This window comes from Zea mays, chromosome 4 (genome assembly GCF_902167145.1).
Source record: "Zea mays cultivar B73 chromosome 4, Zm-B73-REFERENCE-NAM-5.0, whole genome shotgun sequence".
NCBI lineage: Eukaryota > Viridiplantae > Streptophyta > Magnoliopsida > Poales > Poaceae > Zea > Zea mays.
The window spans coordinates 231,284,687-231,306,816 of NC_050099.1; the positions used below are offsets into that span (position 1 = coordinate 231,284,687).

At 45.0% G+C, this 22,130-nt stretch overlaps 1 protein-coding gene across 4 annotated transcripts; it reads left to right on the plus strand.

The window, feature by feature from the left end:
• Window positions 1-4,545: 4,545 nt before the first annotated feature.
• Window positions 4,546-10,118, plus strand: LOC100275699 (uncharacterized). 4 transcript variants are annotated; one of them, NM_001149725.2, is made up of 3 exons: window positions 4,803-5,007; window positions 6,489-6,558; window positions 7,694-10,111. In NM_001149725.2, exon 3 carries the CDS (start codon window positions 7,963-7,965, stop codon window positions 9,787-9,789), a length of 1,827 nt encoding a protein of 608 aa, NP_001143197.2. In that variant the 5' UTR covers window positions 4,803-5,007; window positions 6,489-6,558; window positions 7,694-7,962; the 3' UTR covers window positions 9,790-10,111. The 4 variants fall into 4 exon arrangements, with proteins under 4 accessions (XP_008676923.1, NP_001143197.2, XP_008676922.1 ...); XM_008678700.3 differs by lacking the exon at window positions 4,803-5,007 and adding an exon at window positions 5,063-5,483 and having other exon boundaries at window positions 7,694-10,118; XM_020551409.3 differs by lacking the exon at window positions 4,803-5,007 and adding an exon at window positions 5,063-5,314 and having other exon boundaries at window positions 7,694-10,118.
• The last annotated feature ends 12,012 nt before the right edge of the window (window positions 10,119-22,130 follow it).

Sequence of the window (22,130 nt, forward strand, 5' to 3'; positions counted from 1 at the left end):
GAGCCTTTGATAATCAATTCAAAGCTCACAAAATTCCCGATTACTTACTCGGGAGTCATTAGTGTATATCTAGGATTGCCACGAATTAATTGAACTTGAGTAGGGTTAAGGAAAACAAGTGATCTTAGAATAACCTTAACCATCTCGTGGTCATCCCATTTTTGCTCCCGAGGTTGCGCACTTGGTTCACCAAGGTTTTGAGCCGGTTGTACATGTCTTGTGGCTCCTCCCCTTGGCGAAGTTGGAAGCGACCGAGCTCCCCTTCGATCGTCTCCCACTTGGTGATTTGGTCACCTCGTCTCCTTCGTGCGTGGTCTTTAGCGCGTCCCAAATCTCCTTAGCACTTTTCAACCCTTGCACCTTATTATACTCCTCTCGACTTAGAGAGGCGAGGAGTATAGTTGTGGCTTGGGAGTTGAAGTGTTGGATTTGGGCCACTTCGTCCTCATCATAATATTCATCCCCTACGGATGGTACCTGTACACCAAACTCAATAACGTCCCATATACTTTTGTGGAGTGAGCTTAGGTGATATCACATTAAATCACTCCACCTAGCATAATCTTCACCATCAAACGTTGGTGGTTTGCCTAATGGGACGGAAAGCAAAGGCGTATGTTTAGGAATGCGAGGATAGCGTAGGGGGATCTTACTAAACTTCTTGCGCTCATGGCGCTTAGAAGTTACGGATGGCGTGTCGGAGCCGGAGGTGGATGGCGACGAGGTGTCGGTCTCGTAGTAGACCACTTTCCTCATCTTCTTCTTTTTGTCACCGCTACGTCGCGACTTGTATGAAGGGGATTCCTTTTACTTCCCCTTCCCTTTGTTGTAGGACTCTCCCGATGGAGCCTTCCCGTGGCTTGTAGCGGGCTTCTCGCCGGTCACCATCTCCTTCTTGGCGTGATCTCCCGACATCACTTTGAGCGGTTAGGCTCTAATGAAGCACCGGGCTCTGATACCAATTGAAAGTCGCCTAGAGGGGGGTGAATAGGGCGAATCTGAAATTTACAAACTTAATCGCAACTACAAGCCGAGTTAGCGTTAGAAATATAAACAAGTCCGAGAGAGGGCGTGAAAACAAATCGCAAGCGAATAAAGAGTGAGACACAAGGATTTGTTTTACCGAGGTTCGGTTCTTGCAAACCTACTCCCCGTTGAGGTGATCACAAAGACCGGGTCTCTTTCAACCCTTTCCCTCTCTCAAACAGTCCCTTGGACCGAGTGAGCTTCTCTTCTCAATCAAACGAGAACAAACTTCCCCGCAAGGACCACCACACAATTGGTGTCTCTTGCCTTGGTTACAATTGAATTGTTCGCAAGAAAGAATGAAAGAAGGAAGCAATCCAAGCGCAAGAGCTCAAAAGAACACAACAAAACTCTCTCTCTAATCACTAGAGCTTTGTGGAGTTGGGAGAGGATTTGATCTATTTGGTTGTGTCTAGAATTGAATGCTAGAGCTCTTGTAAGTAGTTGGAAGGTGGAAAACTTGGATGACTTGAATGTGGGGGTGGTTGGGGTATTTATAGCCCCAACCACCACAAATTGGCCGTTGGAAGGCTGCAGTCGCATGGCGCACCGGACAGTCCGGTGCGCCAGCCACGTCAGCAGACCGTTGGGGTTCGACCGTTGGAGCACTGTCTTGTGGGCCCGCCTGGCTATCCGGTGGTGCACCGGACAAGTCCTGTAGACTGTCCGGTGTGCCACCCGCGCGTGCTCTGCTCCTCTGCGCGCGCAGGCGCGCATTTAATGCGTTGCAGTCGACCGTTGCGCGCGAAGTAGCCGTTGCTCCGCTGTCACACCAGACAGTCCGGTGACTCACCGGACAGTCCGGTGAATTATAGCGGACCGGATTCCCGAAGCTGGCGAGTTCAGAGCCGCTCTTCCTTGGAGCACTAGACACTGTCCGGTGGTGCACCAGACAGTCCGGTGAATTATAGAGAAGCGCCTCTGGAGATTCCCGAAGGTGAGGAGTTCAACTTGAAGTCCCCTGGTGCACCGGACAGTCCGGTGCGGCAGACCAGGTCACACTTTGGTTGTCCTTTGCTCACTTTGTTCGAACCCATTCTTGGTCTTTTTATTGACTTATTGTGAACCTTTGGCACCTGTAGAACTTATAGACTAGAGCAAACTAGTTAGTCTAATTATTTGTGTTGGGCAATTTAACCACAAAAATCAATTAGGAAAATAGGTATAAGTCTAATTCCCTTTCAGCTTCCTCTAGTTATTGAAAGCCCAGTGCTCTTAATATATAAACTATATATATATTCATGAAAACAAAGGGCTCCTTGAGCTGCCATTTTCACGACTATGGCTGTCTGAAGAGACTCGACATATTTCACGACTATGTATTACCCATCTGGACCAAGGCACACAACATTATTTCACTAGTTGGTGAGACCTCTGAGTCAAGACACCAACAAACGTGTTGGACTTATTTCGAACGACCAACATTATAAAAAGTCTGAATCCAGTTTTTGACCCAAAATTCACATCAGAGCCCAAAATCCCTACCAAAGCCCTAAATTCAAACCAGATTTAATAAATATTAATAAAATATAAGATAAAAAATTTTGATCAAAAGAAAACTTAATATATCTATCAAGTTACTAGAGCTGTGCAATGACTGCCTCGATAAAGAACCCTTTTGTCAGCAGAGAAAAAGAATACGACCAACTCTACATAGAGTTTATAAGTGCAGTTTATTGTCTAATGTTCATAGCAAAAGTAAAATTATATCACATCCTCTAGTTCAAAGAAACATATAACTTTCCTAGTTAAAGAACCCTTTTGTCAGAAGGGAACAAGAGTACAACCAGCTCTACATAGAGTTTATGGGCGTGTCCGGCTGGCTACAAGCCGACACTGTTGCAGCTGTTTGGATTGCTGCAGCTGCAATCCATAGAGAGAAAAATACTGTAGAAGCCGCAGCCGCAGCCGGATTGCAGCCGCAGCAAGCCGCAGCGAACAAGCTGTATAAGTGCAGTCCATTGTCTAATGTTAATAATAAAAGTAAAATTATATCACATCCTTTAGTTGAAAGCTATAAAAGAAACATATAACTAGCATCAACTCCAGTTTTGCATTTTTAAATTACATGGAAGTGAAAAATGAAATGTGGTTTTAATAAATATAAGGGCCTTTATGTGCATCTATATGGGCTATTTCGTGCCCGCTTTAAACCGCACGTGCCCGCCCGTGGGCTGCGACCTCGGCCCAAGCCCGGTCTAATGCGTTGAAACAGGTCGGCCCGACACTAACACATTTTGGGTCGTGTCATACTTGGACCATATTTTTTTTTGCTTCGGACCAGCACATCAGACCCGACCCAAATGTATAGCTACAACGGAAAATAGCACCCGGACAGAACCTGATAAGGTTAAGCTGAGGCCTAAGGTTAGGGGTGTAAATTGTATGGATATTATCCGCTCGTATTTGAATCCGATCCGTCTAAGAAGGCTAAGATCCGATCCATATCTAAGTTTGGGTATTTAGTATCCGATTTGTATCCGATCTTTGTCCATATTCATATACTCAAAATTGGATATTTAAGATGTCGATATCTATTCAAATCTTATCCGATACAACTCGATAATATTCGTATTTGATCCGAATTTGAAGAGAAGATATAAAAATAAATATGTAATGAGTAATATCGCTCTATATCCTATCTGATTACACAAGGAAAAAACTGACTCCTGCCTTATATAACGTAAACGTCATATATATGCAAATTGTTTACTCTACTTGGGCTGGGTGGGTAGTGATAGATATCGAGCTAGCTCGGCTTAGTTCGTCCGAGTTCGAGCTGGCTCGTTAAGCTAAGAGGCTGGCTCGACTTATTTAGCTCGCGAGCCACGACAACAAAAAATAGTATGTATATAATAATCATTTTTAGTTAATTTCAAGTAATTATACTCATAGTTTCACATGCCACATCAATATAACACCAAATTAACATAACTCATCGCTCATCAATTCATAATCAATTCACAATTCACACACATGTTCATCAGTTTAACCTACAGTTATATTTACATAGACCAATTTAACATATAAACATATTTTATTAATCATTAGTTTAATTCATATGACATAAACAACACACATACATATAACATGTTTACTAATTGTTACGTAAATGATATACATATAGTTTTATTTTGCTAATCAACCTCTTTCTTGTATATAAACAATATTTGGTGTGCAAGCTAATATAATGCGACGTGACGTGGATATCTAGTAGACCTAAAAGCATCGGGGTTGGGGGCAACGGAGATCTGCTTGTGGTTAATTATTACGTACTGTTATTGTTAGGCCGCTGAATTTACAACCATAACCTGCGCATCACAACATTGTTTGTTCAGTTTATTTATTTTATTATAGCATCGCGCAGTGAGAAAAGACATGACGGCGGTCAGTAATTGGCATTGGCAGCCATCCAGCCAATGGACGAAAAAGACAAGTTTGCTTCCTCCACCCGCGATTGTTATTTTTATACAGTATTAAATAAATTGCATCGTTGATGCGGACCTCCATGGTGAAAATAAAAATACCGGAATCCAGCGCTCCTGTTTTTTTCCTTTTGTTTTTAGAAATGGGATCCAGCGCGCCTATTGGGTGAGTGAGCCTCAGCAAAAGCGGGTCAGGCCGTCAGATACTCAGATCACTGGGATCAACGAGTAAGGAGGCCGACACGTCAGCGGGGACACCCACTCCACACCTCCTCTCGTGCCAAAAGCCCAAAACCAACGGCACCAGGATGGCTGGCGAGTGGCGACCCGGACGCCGCCGCGACCATTCCTCGCTCGCCCGCCCGCCTGACGCCTCGGCGCTGCGGGGCCCACGCACAATCCCAGGCAGCGCTCACCAGCATCTCTCTGCTCCATTTCTCCTCGTCCCTCCGGCATCGCATCGCGTCACCGCCGCCTCTCGCTTTCTCCCCTCTCCCCCCTACTGCGTCTCCGAGGCGCGGACGACGGCGACGAAGCGAACGGCCCCGCCGCCTAGGTATTTCCTTCGCTCTCCTCCCCGTCCCTCGTGGTCGTGGCCGTGGCGCGCGCCGCCTCTCGGTCGGCGTCGGCGTATTTTACCGATGGTTTCGTTTTCGTCATCGCATCTCCTTTTTGTCCCAGCGAAGCTTGCGCGGAAATTTCTCTTCTTGTTGGCCCCGCGGTTTCTTGGCTTTCACGAATTGCGATTTTTATTATTATTTTTCTCTTGTCGCGGGGTGGCACAGTGGTACCGCTATTTTAACCTTCGTTGGCAACAAGTTGGTCCTTCCCAGCTCCGGCGCAGTGTTCCGGAGAGGTGCAAGGTTTGTATGGCCTTCTAGTTTTGTTTTCTTTGTAGTGAGCCCACCCGTGGTTTGCAGGATTCGTTTGCCCCTGGAGAGCTTGCAAGATCGTTCAGTTCTTAGCTCAATCCGTGTCGTTGGGGAACCGTTCTGAGTGAGATCTTTAGTGGTGTCTGGGCCTATGTGGGAGGTGAGGAGCCTAATTTGAGCTAGAGCTTCTGTCTGATTTTGGGGTTTCATGTATGCACTGAGGGGATTTTCAATTCGTTATCTTAGTGAAATCACGCATATTCCCTCTTACCTTTGGCTATAGTCTGCCTCTGAACTGTGAATTCCCATCCACTATTTATTTGCTGTGTGGAGAAGGCGTAGAAGCGCTGTTTGATAAAAAAAAATCTAAACCTAAATGACCAGAAAGTTGCATTCATGAATATTATATCTTAATCTTGATAACTGAATGTTACTTTTATCAATAATATAGTATCTCTGGAACACGAATGTATGGTTGGTTTCAATTTAGCTCCGTAGTTGGATCACCTGTAGTCTAGGTATAGAGTATTGTTCGTACGTTTATCTAGGACCGAAAGAAAGCTGCAGGATTGTAATTAGCTTTTCACGTATGGATCACGACTGGGACCCGTCTGGCGAATTGAAACCAAGTTCCATTTTGCTTGTTAGGATTGAGATGAACCTAGAATATTCTTGTCCATATTGATATGGTCTGACTCTAAAAAAATTAACACAGCCCTATATATGCAATGCAGATATATTCTGGTTCTTACTTTTTGCAGTGATCGAGACATGTTAATATTCTTGTTCCTGATACAAAGCTGCAGCGAAAGGGCCTCTAGCTGAGTTGGTTAGGTGGTCTGAGTAGCACTCCTCAGGTCCTGGGTTCGACTCCTCGTGGGAGCGAATTTTAGGCTGTGGTTAAAAAAAATCCCCTCGTCTGTCCCACGCCAAAGCACAGGTCTAAGGCTCAGCCCCGGTCGTGGTCGTTCTCACATGGGCTTCGATGCCGCTGTGTATGGGTGGGGCAGGGGTTCGGGGGTTTTCTTGACCTGTGTGAGAAGGTCTTCTTCTTAATACAATGCCCGGGGGCTGTCTTACCCCCCGCAGGTCAAGTTTTTTTTGATACAAAGCTGCAAGCTGTGGCATGCATGATGAGATTTTGGCTTCTGCGTTCATTTCGCAGGCACATTTGCTGGGAATTAGGGCAATCGACTTTTAAGTACATTTGGTGTACGGCTGTTTGATTATTACTGGTAAGGCTCATAAGCTTCAAATTCTGCCACTTTTTATGTTAGAAACTTAGTCCCTACTAGTATTTTCTGTGCAACAGTTTATGGTGCCTGTGGGTTTTGTTTTGTCCTTATCAGGTAGCACTTGGTCACTTGAGTTCCTGTAAATTTTTGGAAGTTCAAATTATCTGATCTTAGGTCGAATGGATCAATGATCTAACCATAACTTGCGTCCTCTTGATCTTGATGGTGGCCTCTTCTGGACACCGGTGCCTCCTCTCGAACGCTGGTGAGCAAGTAGAGATCAGCGGCCAATGGTGTTGTTTGCAGTGGCCTTCCTGGCTTCCTGTCACTTGCAGCACCACTTAGATCGTATCCTAGGAAGTTTGTTAGGCTCGCTAATCCCCTAGGAACATTGGTTCCCTTGGGTGTGAGCCGTCCCTTTTATTGGCACTGTGTGATGGGGGGCTAACTAGCATATATAGGAGCTGCGCTCTCCTTGACTGGGCTGGAGAAACAGTCTGAACATTGGGCCATTCCTATGATCCTATCTCTGAGCCTGAGATCATTTTCCAACACAAATTAGCAGTGATTCTACTCTTAGCAGTATGGTCTCATATGGAACAATTTGACATACATTTGGAATTCAGTTGTTTAGCTTTGTGCCTTTCTTTATCATAACATCGTATGCTGAGTTTTTAATTTTCATTTTTAATATAAACCATTTGAAGGCCATGTTGGGTTGGAACTCACTAAAAGCTCCCAACTATTTAAACAACACTCTGGTAGTTGTCTCTTGCCCTTTTTTCTGGGCATGATTGAACTCCTCAATCTTCTTAATTCTTTTGGCTATGTAGTATGACTTCCGTCCTGACCTTTTATTGTTGAACTCTGGTTGATCAGTAAGAATGTAAGATTGTGTTTTTGCATACAAGATTTTTCTCTCCCTTTTATTCTTGTCAATGGCATATGTGAAGATTCAACATTGATTACAGATATGGGACTGAATGCACTCTGATACCCAATTGCTTTTCAGCTGTATCATGTTTATCTAATTGTTGCATATCTGTTACAATCTTTATACATCATTTTCTTTTCTCCATAATTATTTTAACTCAATGAGGACGTGTCTCATCTGTATTCTGTTCACTTCCTGCAGAGATTCAGTCATTCGGCTGGATGAGAGTTGTTGCTGGAGACTTACGAGTGTAGCACTGTTGTCGGCTTGTGATTAAATAGCATCACTTCACATACAGCACTGGATAATGGATCGTAGGGATACTTCAGGGTTTGTTAGTGGAGGGTGCAAAAATAATGAAGCCTACTGATTTCTGTAGATCTTCTAAATTGGTAGCTTTGTTGACAATTATTTAACCCAGAAGTGAGGCCAGCTGGTACTTCCCATAAAGCTTGGTTACTCTAGGAGCAATGGATCCCAGGCACGGGCGTTCAGCATTCACTATAAGTTTCTCAAATCCAAATGGCTTTGCGTATCAGTGCACTCCCATTCCAGCCGTCAGTTATCCAGCAACTGGTTCTAGCCAGCTTGATGTGCTAGCTCCTAGAGGTTGCAAGAGAAAGTGGACTGAGTTGGCCCTAGGTCTGGGTGACTCATCAAGCTCAGACAGCAGCAAGAGGAGCATGGGTACTGGCTGCACTGTATCTTCTGCCAAGGGAAGCGATGACGTCTCATGTATGGACTACGACATAGGTTTTGAGCTATCTCTCGGCAATGAAGGTACTTCGAGGCTGTGTAAACAGGCCTGTGACTCTACAAGGACCATGGAGAAGCCTGGGTTGGATCTTAAGTTATCTTTGGCTCCATCTCAATCTGATGTAACTGATGCAGATGTAATTAGAAGCAGTGCACCTCAGGACATGTTTGTGCATCATCAGTACTTAATGTCGTCAGCGCCAACAGTTGATGAAGGATCTACATCCGCTCGACGCTTATCTGGAGGCATGGTGGGTTCGTTTCTTAACCAGGATGGGATTTCTCTGGACCAAGCGCTCCCGGTTAACCCTAATCAGGTTCAAGTCCCAGCTCCTTCAGCACCAAAAAGTTCAGCTGCCTCTTCTTCTGGGTTTGTCCATCCACAGCAGCGCAGCAGTATCACAAAAATCTGTTCGCACCCAGGCTGTGCAAAAGGAGCGAGGGGTTCATCTGGGCGGTGCATTGCGCACGGTGGGGGCAGAAGGTGCCAGAAAGGAGGCTGCAGCAAAGGAGCTGAGGGAAAGACCATCTTCTGTAAAGCCCATGGAGGGGGGAAGCGGTGTGAACACCTTGGATGCACCAAAAGTGCGGAAGGCCGGACTGATTTCTGCATAGCCCATGGCGGCGGGCGGCGCTGCAGCCATGAAGGGTGCAAGAGGGCAGCACGAGGCAAATCGGGCCTCTGTATCAAGCACGGTGGTGGGAAGAGGTGCGAAAAGCCAAACTGCACAAAGAGCGCCGAAGGGCGTTCAGGCATGTGCATTGCCCACGGTGGCGGGCGCCGCTGCCAGTACGCTGGCTGCGGGAAGGGAGCTCAGGGCAGCACCAGTTTCTGCAAAGCCCACGGTGGCGGCAAGAGATGCACACGCCCCGACTGTTCCAAGGGCGCAGAGGGAAGCACGGCGTTCTGCAAAGCGCACGGGGGCGGCAAGCGATGCTCGGCTGACGGGTGCACGAAGAGCGTGCATGGTGGGACCCAGTTCTGCGTCGCGCATGGAGGCGGGAAGAGGTGCGTGGTGGAAGGATGCAGGAAGAGCGCGAGAGGCCGGAGCGACCGCTGCGTCGGGCACGGCGGGGGCAAGCGGTGCCACTCCGCTGGCTGTGGGAAGAGCGCACAGGGAAGCACCGATTTCTGCAAGTCGCACGGTGGAGGCAGGCGCTGTTGGTGGGGACATCTCGGGTCGGGTGGCGCTCCTTGCGACCGTCTGGCGAGAGGCAGAAAGGGGCTATGCGATCGACACAACCCGCTGGTGGACGACAACAGCGTCCACGGGGGTGTATCGTTTGGTGGTTTTTCCACCCTTTCTGAGGGAGGCGCCGAAACAAGCTTCTTCATGCACACGGTGGAGGATCCTCGCCACGTGGCGCCATCGGCCCGTGAAGGCCGGGTGCATGGGGGCAACTTTATGCCTTTCATGCTGGATGGTGGTGTGGGACTCGGCAAGAAGCCAGCCAACAACGCTGACTCTAGTACCTCTGCCCCTCGCAGCTGCAAAAATATGGAGAAGCCTGGTGCCTCTGCGCAGCGCAGCTGGCTGTGATGCCAGAAGTCCGTGGCCCGCCCGCCCTTCCCCATCTCGGTGTGCTCTGCTCGATTCAAGTATCTCCCCTGCCCTCTGGTGTGGTGTGAAACTGAAATCTATTATGCGTGGACTGTCGGTGTGTAGACTGGTTGGTCAGGACATGTTTGGTAGTGTGGACGTTGTGGTTTGTTTGTGCTTTTTTGCATCAGTCAATCAGTCTGGTCGAACATACCTGGTAGCAAGAGTAGTGTGTGAATGGCCTGTAAAAGGAACCCATCATCATGATGTATGTATATATCTAAATAATAAAAGGAGGAAGGCTGCATCAGTCGGTGTAATTAATCGAAGTGTTAATGGTACGTACTGCTTCCATGGGCTGGTATGGTTTTTTTTATATTTATGTATATATGTATTTAAAATTTAAAATGTTGTTCAACACTGTTTGTGGCACTAGTCATGACCGGGCGGTCTGATCCGTACGGTCCGCCTTTTGGGCGTGGACAGTCCGCGATTGGATCAGAGTAGGCGGATTAATCCTATCTCTACGCGTGTTTATCACTCTAAACTCGTGGGAGTTGTTGGAGGACGCTAAACTCGTGGGAGTTGTTGGAGGATGACTAGGAATGAGTCCAGACCTCTTCTTATATATTTGAAGGGGTACAGACGATTGAAGCATCAACTATCGAACCCAATCAATCTATTTCCAGCTCTTCTACCTTCGTGCCCTAGGAGTAGCAGTAATTAGTCTTCTTTACCTCTCTTCGACTCTACGTCGTCTGAAGGCATCTTGGGCGGCCTACCGACTACAAAGACAAACTCTATGATCTCTCCTCTTCGACGGGGTCTCTCCTGGGAGCGAGACCTATGTGTTGTTGGCGAACGCTGCCGCCCCTGCACACGCGCGGATCGTCTGGCCACCAGGAGCGGACCGTTCGGCCACCAAGAGCGGACCATCCAGCTTCATCGCAGGGAAGACCCGTCTCTGCGTTAGGTAGCGGACCATCCGGCCCTAGGCCGTGGATCATTCGTGCTGCCGCAGAGAGCACCGTCGCCGATATGATGCTCAGATCGGCACCAACACACTTTTTTGGCGACTTCGCTGGGGACATCGCGTGAAGATCTACCAGATCGGCCTCCAATGGCCAGTTCAAAGAATAATTCTGACGTCTCTTCCAGCAACATCACCTTTCAAAGGATAATTCTGACGTCTCTTCTAGCAACATCACCGAGCCGACTATGGAGACTCTGTCGGCTGAAGATCACCAGGAGTTCGAAGAACACAAGGAGCAGTTGATCAAGGATGCACATGCAAAATTCATAGCCAACTTTAAGGTGGACAGGAATCACAAGGTCGTCTAGCAGCGGGCGACTGGCAGTGGACGACTGATCTGGCTTCGCTCCGACCTACTGCAGATACCCCCAAAGTAAGTGAAACAAACAAAATCCAATCTCTTAGATCTTACATAGATGAGTAATAAGAACAAATACAACAAATTATAGGGGTATGCAAGATGATTACAAAAGGCTAGCGCGTGCATTTGATAAATCCACTATTGCTAATTTTCCTATGCACGAGGAATCTAAGTAAAAAATGCATGATTCATCGAATGCAAATTGACACAACCAACTACTTAAAGGGATGCCGATGAACACATATTCCAAACAACCATAGCCTTTTGCGCAAATCGGAGGTAAATCCACCGATCTGCGCACAACTGTCACACCCGGATTTAAGGGACAAAGCCGGGTGCATCTCATATATGCGCCAAAGAAGACAACACATATAATAACAGAGTGTATAGAGATAAATATCACAATATCATTAGAGTACTTATTACATAACGGAAGTCTTACAAAATAAATTATAAATAATAAATGAACTAAAGTCCATCCTTGGTGCCATAAAGTCGACTGAGAGACGCCACCTAGATCAAAGCAAACTCCTCGTTGTGTGGCTCCTCTTGAACCACCTGTTCTTCTCCTGTGGGGGTGTGAGACAGCAAGGATGAGCTCACACATGTTCATCGCTCAACAAGTTGTGGGGAATACTGTGCATGAACTCACCAAAGGTGGGAGTTCATGTGATGTGTAAGACTGATCAACAATAGAGGTTAAAGCTGAGCATTGCTTTTAATAAGTTGGTCAAATTTTATTAGCAGTTACTAAATGTAAGTAAATACAAAACCATAATAAATAATAGAACAAAATTAATAATAAATCCCATGCAATGTATATGACAAATTGAGTTTAGGTTCCATAATTTAATCATGCGAGAGTCCTGAGCTGCTCATGACCGTGAGCTCAGCTAGTATACCAGTTTTACACTCTGTAGAGGTGGTACCCTGTACCCACAAGTCGTGTATCCCATTTCGCTAGGGTTAGCTAGACCTTTAGACACTACCGAGGTGAATGATTAGGGATCCACTACGAGGCCTTTATAAAGTTCCACTAGCTTCTGAAAACCCGCTACAGTTCATGGGAAGAGCACTTGCAAGAATCCCTCGTCTGACCGCCATCGCAGCAAAATCAACCCAAGAACCTCCCTGCATGCAACTCCCCTACTGCCCTTGCCCCTTTCGGGTAAGGTAGTCTTCCACTAGCTTTCCTAATTAGTTAGCCAAGGGCGTCCCATTCCACCCTTGTGGTGGCACGTGCTTCTCAAGTTAAGCTCCATGTTCCAATTAAAGATAATGATGATCTTGACATGAACATAAATAAAATAACAAAATAATTGGAACATGGATATAATGAAATATTATCCCAAAACCAATAAAGCAATAGCAAACTACCCAAATGATTCAGGGGTAACAAGGTAAAAGGATAAACAAACTAGGGTGACCTATTAGGTCCCATAAAAAATTAAACCTATGCATGAATAAGTGATATTAAAAAACATTATTGGGTAATAAATGTGGTCAAGGGCACAACTTGCCTGGCACTTGAGATTCCAGGTACCAGGATGATTCTTCAGATCCTCGTGACCTCACTGCTAGTCGTAGCAATACAAACAAACATGATATAGACAAAATTAACATCACACCAAACATAAGAACAAACGGTATAATAATAATCTACGGATCGCTACGAGATTGTGGGTTATGGTCATCAAGTTATGATGTGATTAAATGATTAACACTAGGTTCTATGTTTACTTTATAATTCTAGAGAAAAGATAACTTAAAGTAGTAATTAATTCAACTTTAGTCTAAATATAAGTTGATCATAGATCATATTTTAGTAGATTATAATGATAAGCAGATTAACAAGACTAACCATCATAAGTTAAATAAAGATTTAATTATAAAAGAATGAGACATGGTACAATAAATGTTGTTATTGCATACTAAATATTCATATGAAGCTAACACAACTGGAACAGTGCAATTCAGAGTTAAAATGGGGGAAATTATGAATTTCCAAAGTTTTTATATATTTGATATAAGATTAATTAGGGAATCAATTTTATTATTGTTTTTATGTCAAAACAGAGACACTAGGTGATAAACAATAATCTCACAAAATTATAGAAACTGGAATGGGTCAATTTGGACTTCAAATGAATTTTCTATGAATTACACAAGTTTTAGGAATTGTTTTCATATTAAAATTCATTTTCTAAATGGTTTTATAGGTTTTTATCACTGCTTGGACTGCGCGTCAAAAATAGAGAAACCCAGGGTCTTCTGCGCAAGAATTTCTAAGACTCAACACATACACTAGGTGGACTGCGGGTTAATTGAAAGGAAAATAGGGTTTAACCTTTTCCTATAAATAACTTTGGTGGTTGAATGCCCAACACAAATATTGGACTAACTAGTTTGCTCTAGATTATATATTCTACAAGTGCATAAAGGTTCAACACAAACCAATAAAAGATTAAAGAAAGGGTTCAAAATCAAAGGAGCAAAGAAACCAAGAGTGCCCTGGTCTGGCGCACCGGATAGTTTCCGGTGCACCAGGACCGTACATCGTCCAACTCTCAACTCTCGGGTTTCTCAGGGCGCGCTCCGCTATAATTCACTGGACTGTCCGGTGCACCAGCAGAGCAACGACTCTTCGATGCAACGGTCGACTGCAAAAGCACGGGTCAGAGCTACAGTGCGCGCAGAAGTCAGAACAGTCGCTAGAGGCGCACCGGACAGTGAACAGTCCCTGTCCGGTGCGGCACCGGACTGTCCGGTGCCACTAGAAGACAAAGCCTCCAACGGTCGAAATCTCCCGAACCCTAACGGTTGGGTGACGTGGCTGGCGCACCGGACATTGTCCGGTGGCACACCGGACTATCCGGTGCGCCCATCGACAACAGCCTGCCCCAACGGTTATGTGGTGGTTGAGGGCTTTAAATACCCCCAACCATCACCACTCCAAGCATCCAAGATTTCTGAGTATCACATTCACTACAAGAGCTCTAGCATTCACACCTAGACATAATTCAAAAGATCAAAGCCTCTCCAAGTTCTCAATTCATCTCAAACACTTAGTGACTTGTGAGAGAGAGATTTTGTGTTCATTTGAGCTCTTGCCTCTTGGATTGCCTTCTTCCTTTCTCATTTCTTTTCTCAAGTGATTTGTAATCAAAGCAAGAGACACCTAAGTGTGCGGTGGTCCTTGCGGGGTCTAAGTGACCCGGGAGATTAAGGAAAAGGCTCACTCGGTCTAAGTGACCGTTTGAGAGAGGGAAAGGGTTGAAAGAGACCCTGTCTTTGTGACCACCTCAACGGGGACTAGGTTCTTTAGAACCGAACCTCGGTAAAACAAATCACCATGTTCATCCGCTTTATTTCTTGGTTGATTTGTTTTCCCCTCTCTTTCGGACTCGAATTCATTTCTAACGCTAACCCCGGATTGTAGTGTGTGCTTAAGTTTATAATTTTCAGATTCCGCCTATTCACCCCCCCTCTAGGCGACTTTCAATTGGTATCAAAGCCCAGTGCTTCATTTAGAGTCTAACCACTCGAAGTGATGTCGGGAGGATCCGCTAAGAGGGAGATGGAAACCGGCGAGAAGGCCACAAGCCACGGGAAGGCTCCATCAAGGGAGTCCGCGCGCCAAAGGAAAGGAGGAATCCCCTCCCCGCGTCAAGTCACATCAGAGTGGCGACAAGAAGAAGAAGATGAACAAAGTGGTCTACTACGAGACCGACTCTTCGTCACCCTCCACATCTGGCTCCGACGCGGCGTCCGTTACTTCTAAGCGCCATGAGCACAAGAAGTATAGTAAGATGCCACTTCGTTATCCCCGTATTTCTAAGCGCACTCCATTACTTTCTGTTCCTTTAGGAAAGCCACCATGTTTTGATGGCGAAGATTATTGTATGTGGAGTGATAAAATGAGGTATCACCTAACCTCACTCCACGCAAGTATTTGTGCCATTGTTGAGTTTGCAGCGCAGGTACCTAATGTGGGGGACGAAGATTACGACTCGGACGAGGTCGCCCAAATTTGGCACTTTGACTCCCAAGCTACTACTATACTCGTCGCCTCTCTATGTCGAGAGGAGTATAATAAGGTACAAGGGTTAAAGAGTGCCAAGGAGATTTGGGACGTCCTAAAGACCGCGCACGAAGGAGATGAGGTGACCAAGATCACCAAGCGGGAGACGATCGAGGGGGAGCTCGGTCGATTCATCCTACACCAAGGAGAGGAGCCACAAGCGATGTACAACTGGCTCAAGACCTTGGTCAACCAAGTGCACAACCTCGGGAGCACAAAATGGGATGACCATGAGATGGTCAAGGTTATTCTTAGATCCCTCGTATTTCATAATCCTACTCAAGTTCAATTAATACGTGGAGATCCTAGATATAAGCTAATGTCTACCCAGGAGGTAATTGGGAAGTTTGTGAGCTTTGAACTAATGATCAAAGGCTCCAAACACATCGTCGACTTGGAGCAAGGCGGCACCTCCACACCCGAGGTGCAACCCGTCGCATTCAAAGCGACGAAAGAGAAGAAAGAAGAGTCTACATCAAGTAGGCTCCCCATCGATGCCTCTAAGCTCGACAATGAGGAGATGACGCTCATCATCAAGAGGTTCCGTCATATCCTTAAGCAAAGGAGGGGAACGACTACAAACCCCGCTCCAAGAGGGTGTGCTACAAGTGTGGTAAGCCCGATCACTTTATAGCTAAATGTCCTATGTCTAGTGACAGTGACAGGGGCGACGACAAGAGGGGAAGAAGAAGGAGAAGAAGAAGTACTACAAGAGGAAGGGCGGCGATGCTCACGTGTGTCGGGAATGGGACTCCGACGAGAGCTCCATCGACTCCTCCGACGAGAATGCCGCCAACATTGCCGTCAACAAGGGCCTCCTCTTCTCGAACGTCGGCCGCAAGTGCTTCATGGCAAAGGATGGCAAAAAGAAAAAGGTGCAATCTAGAACCACTCCCAAGTATACTACATCTAGTGATGAGGATAGTTCTAGTGATGATAAAGATGATTTACTTACACTTTTTGCCAACCTTAACATGCAACAAAAAGAAAAATTAAATGAATTGATAGGTGCCATTCATGAGAAGGATGAACTTTTGGATAGCCAAGATGAATTCCTTATTAAAGAAAATAAAAAACATGTTAAAGTAAAAAATGCTTATGCTCAGGAAGTAGAGAAAAATGAAAACTTGACTAAGGAGCTTAGCATTTGCCATGATTCAATTACCAATCTTAGAAATGAGAATGCTAGTTTAAATGCTAAGATTGATAAATTGAATGAATCAATTTCTAGCCTTAAAACTAAAAATGCTAGTTTAATTTACAAGGCTAAAGATTTAAATGTTTGCAATGATTATATTTTCTGTCTTAAAGATGAGAATGTAATATTACATGCTAAGATAGATGAATTAAATGCTTGCAAACCCTCTACATCTACTGTTGATCATGTTACTATTTATACTAGATGTAGATATGTTAATATTGATGCTATAAATGATTATATAGCTCAATTAACTGTTAAACTTAATGAGCATGAAATTGAAAATGAAAAATTTAAATTTGCTAGAAGCATGCTCTATAGCGGGAGACGCCCTAGCATCAAGGATGACATTGGTTTCTGTTGGGGGCCTTCGTCCTCCGAAAGTCCTCAAAAACGTAAATTAACAATGTCTTCCAAGCATGGTTTATGGACAGGTACCTTCGGACTCAGGTTAAAAGCATACACGATGAGAAGAGCATGATCGTGACGAAGGTTGCCGTTGCTCCGAAGCTACGCGCAAGGGAGCTTCGGCTCAATCGCGGAAAAAGGAACCGACTTAAAGGGGAAAAGGCTATCTAGTCCTCATAGATTTGTTTATAAGTCAATAGTAAATGTAAAGGGCATGATTGTAATTTCTCACAGGCTGCGTCCTGTGCCTATAAATAGATGAACAGTACCCCCGTACTGTTCACGCTGACTTGTACTTGCTTTTGTGTCACGCTTGTACTTTTTGCCTTCTATCAAAGATACATTTGGAATTCAATATTGTCTATGTCTTTTTAGAATAATATAATGATAATGAATTAATAATTTTATGTGATTGCTTATCTTGCCTCTTATATTTCATATGCTTCTTCTTTTATTAACATATATCGCGTTTTATGAAGGTATGTCCTTCATAACCTTCGTCTGAAGATCATTATATCCTAAGGGAAATAATGCTTCGAAGGACGAAGGACGTTAACATTTAACATTTTGTGTTTCCTTGTTCTTAATTCAAAGCATTTGAGAACAAGTGACCAACATTGGCGCCCACCTCCGGTGAACCCTTTTCGACCACCTTCGGCAAGCACTGACCTTCGTCATGCCGCCGAAGAAAGCTTCAGCACTAGGGACCACTGCACTGCAGCCGCTGGACCAAAACCAAGAAACTCTTTCTCTTCGAGAGGCTCGAAGCCAGAAGAGGAAAGCCACCAGTCCAACACTCCAGGAGGAGGATTTGGACCAAGAGATCAGGGACATGGAGATCATCCATCAGCAAGTACAAAGAAAGAAGGAGAAGATGGCGCGACTGGCTGATCTCCAAAGAAAGATCGACAAAGCCACTAAAAAAGTGCGTCATCTTGTTCAAGGTGAACAAGATCGAAGGCCCCAACACAGGGAGCTTCGTCAAGAAGGCTTATTCAACGAGGATGGATGGTATGATGATTTTAATCATGATGCCTTTATTTTTGATGATGCTTCTCCCTTGGCAGCAGAACTACAGGCTACCCCATGGCCCCCATCATACGAGCCACCTCAGCTCCCCATGTATGATGGGCACTTAGATCCAAAGCAGTTTCTGATGAGCTACGAAGCAACTATATCTTCGTATGGGGCAATACTGCAGTCATGGCAAAGTCCTTCGTCATGGCAGTCCGGAATGTAGCCCAAACATGGTATTCTTCTCTTCGGCCAGGGACTATCACGTCGTGGCAGAAACTTAAGGACATGTTGGTTACTAGCTTCCAAGGCTTTCAAACGAAGCCGGTCACAGCTCAGGCTCTGTTCCAATGCACACAAGACCACGAAGAATACCTTCAGGCATATGTACGAAGGTTCTTGCGATTGAGGGCACAAGCGCCTACGGTGCCTAATGAGATTGTCATTGAGGCCATGATCAAGGGTCTTCGTCCAAGACCTACTGCCCAATATTTCACCAGGAAGCCCCCACAAACTCTAGAGAAGCTGCTTCAGAAGATGGATGAGTACATCCGAGCTGACAATGATTTTCGCCAAAGAAGGGAGGAAGCTTACAGATTCTCCGAAATGACCAGGGGCTTCGGAGGAAGAATCCATTCGAGGCATGTCAGGTCAATCCATAACTCCACTCAAAGTGACGACAAAGGAAGTCAATCTCAGAGGTCACAATATACCTCACAATCTTCTGGGCAACAACAAAGCTCTTTCAGGCCACCAGCTCCAAGGGGCAGAGGCACCAGGGGCTTCGGAGGAAGATTTGAGGATCAGCCTAGAAAGATCTACTGCTTATTCTGTGGTGAGGACAAGGGCCATACTACAAGAATGTGCCACGTCACCATTCAGAAGCAAGAAGAGATAGCAGAAGTCAAAGCTCGGCAGAATCAGCCGAAGCAGGTCTTGCACACTGCTTCGTGTCACTCTCCTTACATACCGGAGTATGTGAACAATCATCCTGCAGCTTCTATCGCTTCGGCTAGCCATTCACAGGCTTCCTGGCCACAACTCCCGCCTCCGCCACTACTACAACCGACCTATTCTCGAAGCCAGCAGCTAGAAGGGCGCCAACACTCTCAGCAGCAACGAGAATTCAGGGAGGAATCCGAAGCTCGCACAGTCAACAGTACTGTGACAGAATCAAAGCACATCTATTGAGAGATATCCTACTTCTGAAACATTTTTACATTCATTGTCATTTTGTTTTTAATAAGGAACAATCAATGTAAACCTAGTTTTAATTTCTTGTAATAGCTTCGCTCCTGTCAGAATGAAAATATCTTCTTCACAGACTCACGAAGCTCAAAAATTGCCGAAGCTCAAAAGACGTTCCTAAGGGAATGCAGAGCTAAAAATTGCAGTGCAAGTTTCACCGAAGCTACAAAAAGTCGTTCCTAAGGAGCGCAGCGTAAGTTTGCCGAAACTACAAAAAGTCATTCCTAAGGGAGCGCAATGTAAGTTTTCTGCTCAAAAGTCGTTCCAAAGGGAATGCAGAGCCAAATACCGCCGAAATATAAGGCGAAGCGCGAAAAGTCAACGCGAAAAATACCACCGAAATAGAAGACGAAGAAGTTCAAAAGACGTTCCTAAGGGGATGCAGAACTTACACCGAAAAATAAGCGGTGAAGCCGAAAAATAAGCGGCAAAGAGATTTTGATCGTTCCTAAGGGGACGCAGAGATTGTGTGTTTCAGTGTGGGTGTGTGTCTTCGGCATTAACATCATTCTTTGCATCATATCATCGCATCATCTCGCATAGCATCACATCATACATCATATCACACCAATGACACGAATTGGAAACAAAGTCGATCTTCGGAGAATGCTTTACAAAAATGAAAAGGTGCTAAGGCACAAAGTAAGCTGAGAATTACAACTTCACCAGCTCTGATGTGGAAGAAGAGATCTATTGATTATGAAGCATTGATGTTTTTACGGAGCTTGGATGTTCTTTACGAAGTGTGGATATTCTCACGAAGCATAAATATTCTTCTTTACGAAACATGAAAAGAAGGGAAGGTGTTTTTTCGCCGAAGGCTCAAAAACGGTATGTATAAAAGTTTCATGCATCGCAAAGAAGTAAATTCCAAAATAGTTTACATATTAGATTCAAAACTATACACATCAAATATTACAGACTTAGTTCAACAAATGTTACATTAATCACCTAAGAACGTTTTTACAATAACTACTATTCTTCCTTCATAACCTTCTCCGCAACTTTGTTAAGCAATTTGTTAACGACTTCTTCAACAATAGATTCGGCTATGTTGATGATTTCTATTCCTTTCTTCATTTCTGGGTCGGCCAGGGGGTCGAACGGCTCCGGTGGAGGAGATAATTCAGCTGCAATAGAAAAAATGAATCAGTTCGAAGTCACGAAAACAAACGACGAAGCTAAAAGCCATTAAACGACACCTATCCGTCTCTCACGTTTTGCAGCTTCCTCAGTTTTTCGCTGCTTCTCGAGCGTCATGAATATCTTTTTTCACTTTTCTTCATTATTTAGTGAGCCATTTCTCGGCCGCCATTTTCCCAGATGTTAGTGAAAAAATTTCCACCCATTAAACTTTCTTCGGCCGAGGGATCCTTTGTGTCATCCACAGAGAGGGCAGCTTCGGCCTGGGCCCAGGTTTTAACATGATTGCAACCCTCCTTCTCCAAGATGGCTGAAACTCCTCTCGCACCAGAGAACGCGCAGACATCCCCACGATCACTTAAAATTTCCTCAAAAGCTTCGGCTTCTCCACTAATCCACTCGATAACACCCTCAGGGTCGCCTCGTATGAAGTTATCTTTGTTTGAATAGGCGCCCACGTTGGCGAAGCTAGCCTTTATCTTCTCCACTCACCCCAAAGATTTTTCAAAACATCTTTCCTTGGATGCGCGAAGTTCTTCAACTGTTTTTTCTAAATAGTTTTTCCAATATTCACTGGCCTCTCGGTTAGCTTCTGCGACAGTGCATTTTTCTTTGGCCTCAGCTAATTGTTTCCGAAGGTCTTCGATTTCATTCTTTTGGACCTCAACTTAAGTTTTGGAAATATCTTTGTCTTCTTTTACTTTGTTTACCAATGAAATTAATATCTTGTTTTTTTCAAGGCCCTCGTTCCTTAGTTCAATCACCTCTGAAGGAAGGTTGTTCAGAGCCATTGTATACCCTTCATCTTCAATGTTTTTCTGTGCTCTCAGGGAATTGCTAAGGATTAAGCCCTGCAAGAGGAGGACAAGATTAAGTATAAACAAATGAAGTAATTCTTTTTTAAATACAAAATTGACTTTTATACCTTTATGCTATTATATGCTAAGTTGTCAGCCAGTTCATCCTTTGATAGTATTGAAAGGCCATCTTCTAGCTTCGGAAATCCGAAGCTTCTACCCATCTCCCGGTAGACGGATATCTCTTTACTATCCGGGAGACAGTACAAAAAATCTTCCTCCCCGCTGCCATTAAACACTAATGCCCCCTTCGGGTATTTTAATTTTTGGGCATAGTGTAGTGCTTCCAGTTTTTCTGCTTGAGAAAGTCTCTTCCCCGAAGCATGGGGAATGATGTAATCAGTGCTTTCTTTTGAAGCTTCGGATGCAGGAGTTTCAGCCCTTTCAGACGCAACTTGTTCTCTCGCCTTTTCCTTAATTGCGATAGGCTCTGTCTCAGAAGACTCTAAAGGCCCAGCTTCGGTATCAGCTTGAATTGCTGCAGCTTCAATTTCGGCCGGCTTTGTTTCAGCTTCAGTTTGCGCTTTCGAAGCCTCGGCAATTTTCCTTGAAGGAGTAGAGTTCAAAGTCTTTACTGTTTCTAACACATCTAGTACATTTGCCATCCTTCTCCTCTTGGGAGTTGCGACAGAACTTTTTTGTGCCTTCGACGCTGTTACTTCTGATGAAGGGCTTAAAATTTCTAACACTTTTCTTTCTTCAATATTTGACTCTTCAACCTTATCCTTATCAGTCTTCGACTCAGCTAGCTCAGCTGAGGGTACCTTCGACATTATAGCCGGCTCTTCAGCCTTCTGCGTAGGAGGAACGAGTTCTTTTGGTTCAGCAACTGAAGAAGCCTCCCTGCCAAACTCAGGCACCACGGCTGGTTCAATATAACGTGGCCGGTGGGTAAGGACCTTCAACTTTTTGCCCTTCGGCGCAGGCTCGACTGGAGTGGCCAAAGCAGCAGTTTTCCTCTTCTTTCCCTGTCCTCGCAACGGATAGCGGTAGTCGGG

Bases quoted from the DNA above. Each gene is read 5' to 3' on its own strand.
- LOC100275699 (XM_008678701.3), top strand. From the start codon at position 7,963: ATGGATCCCAGGCACGGGCGTTCAGCATTCACTATAAGTTTCTCAAAT.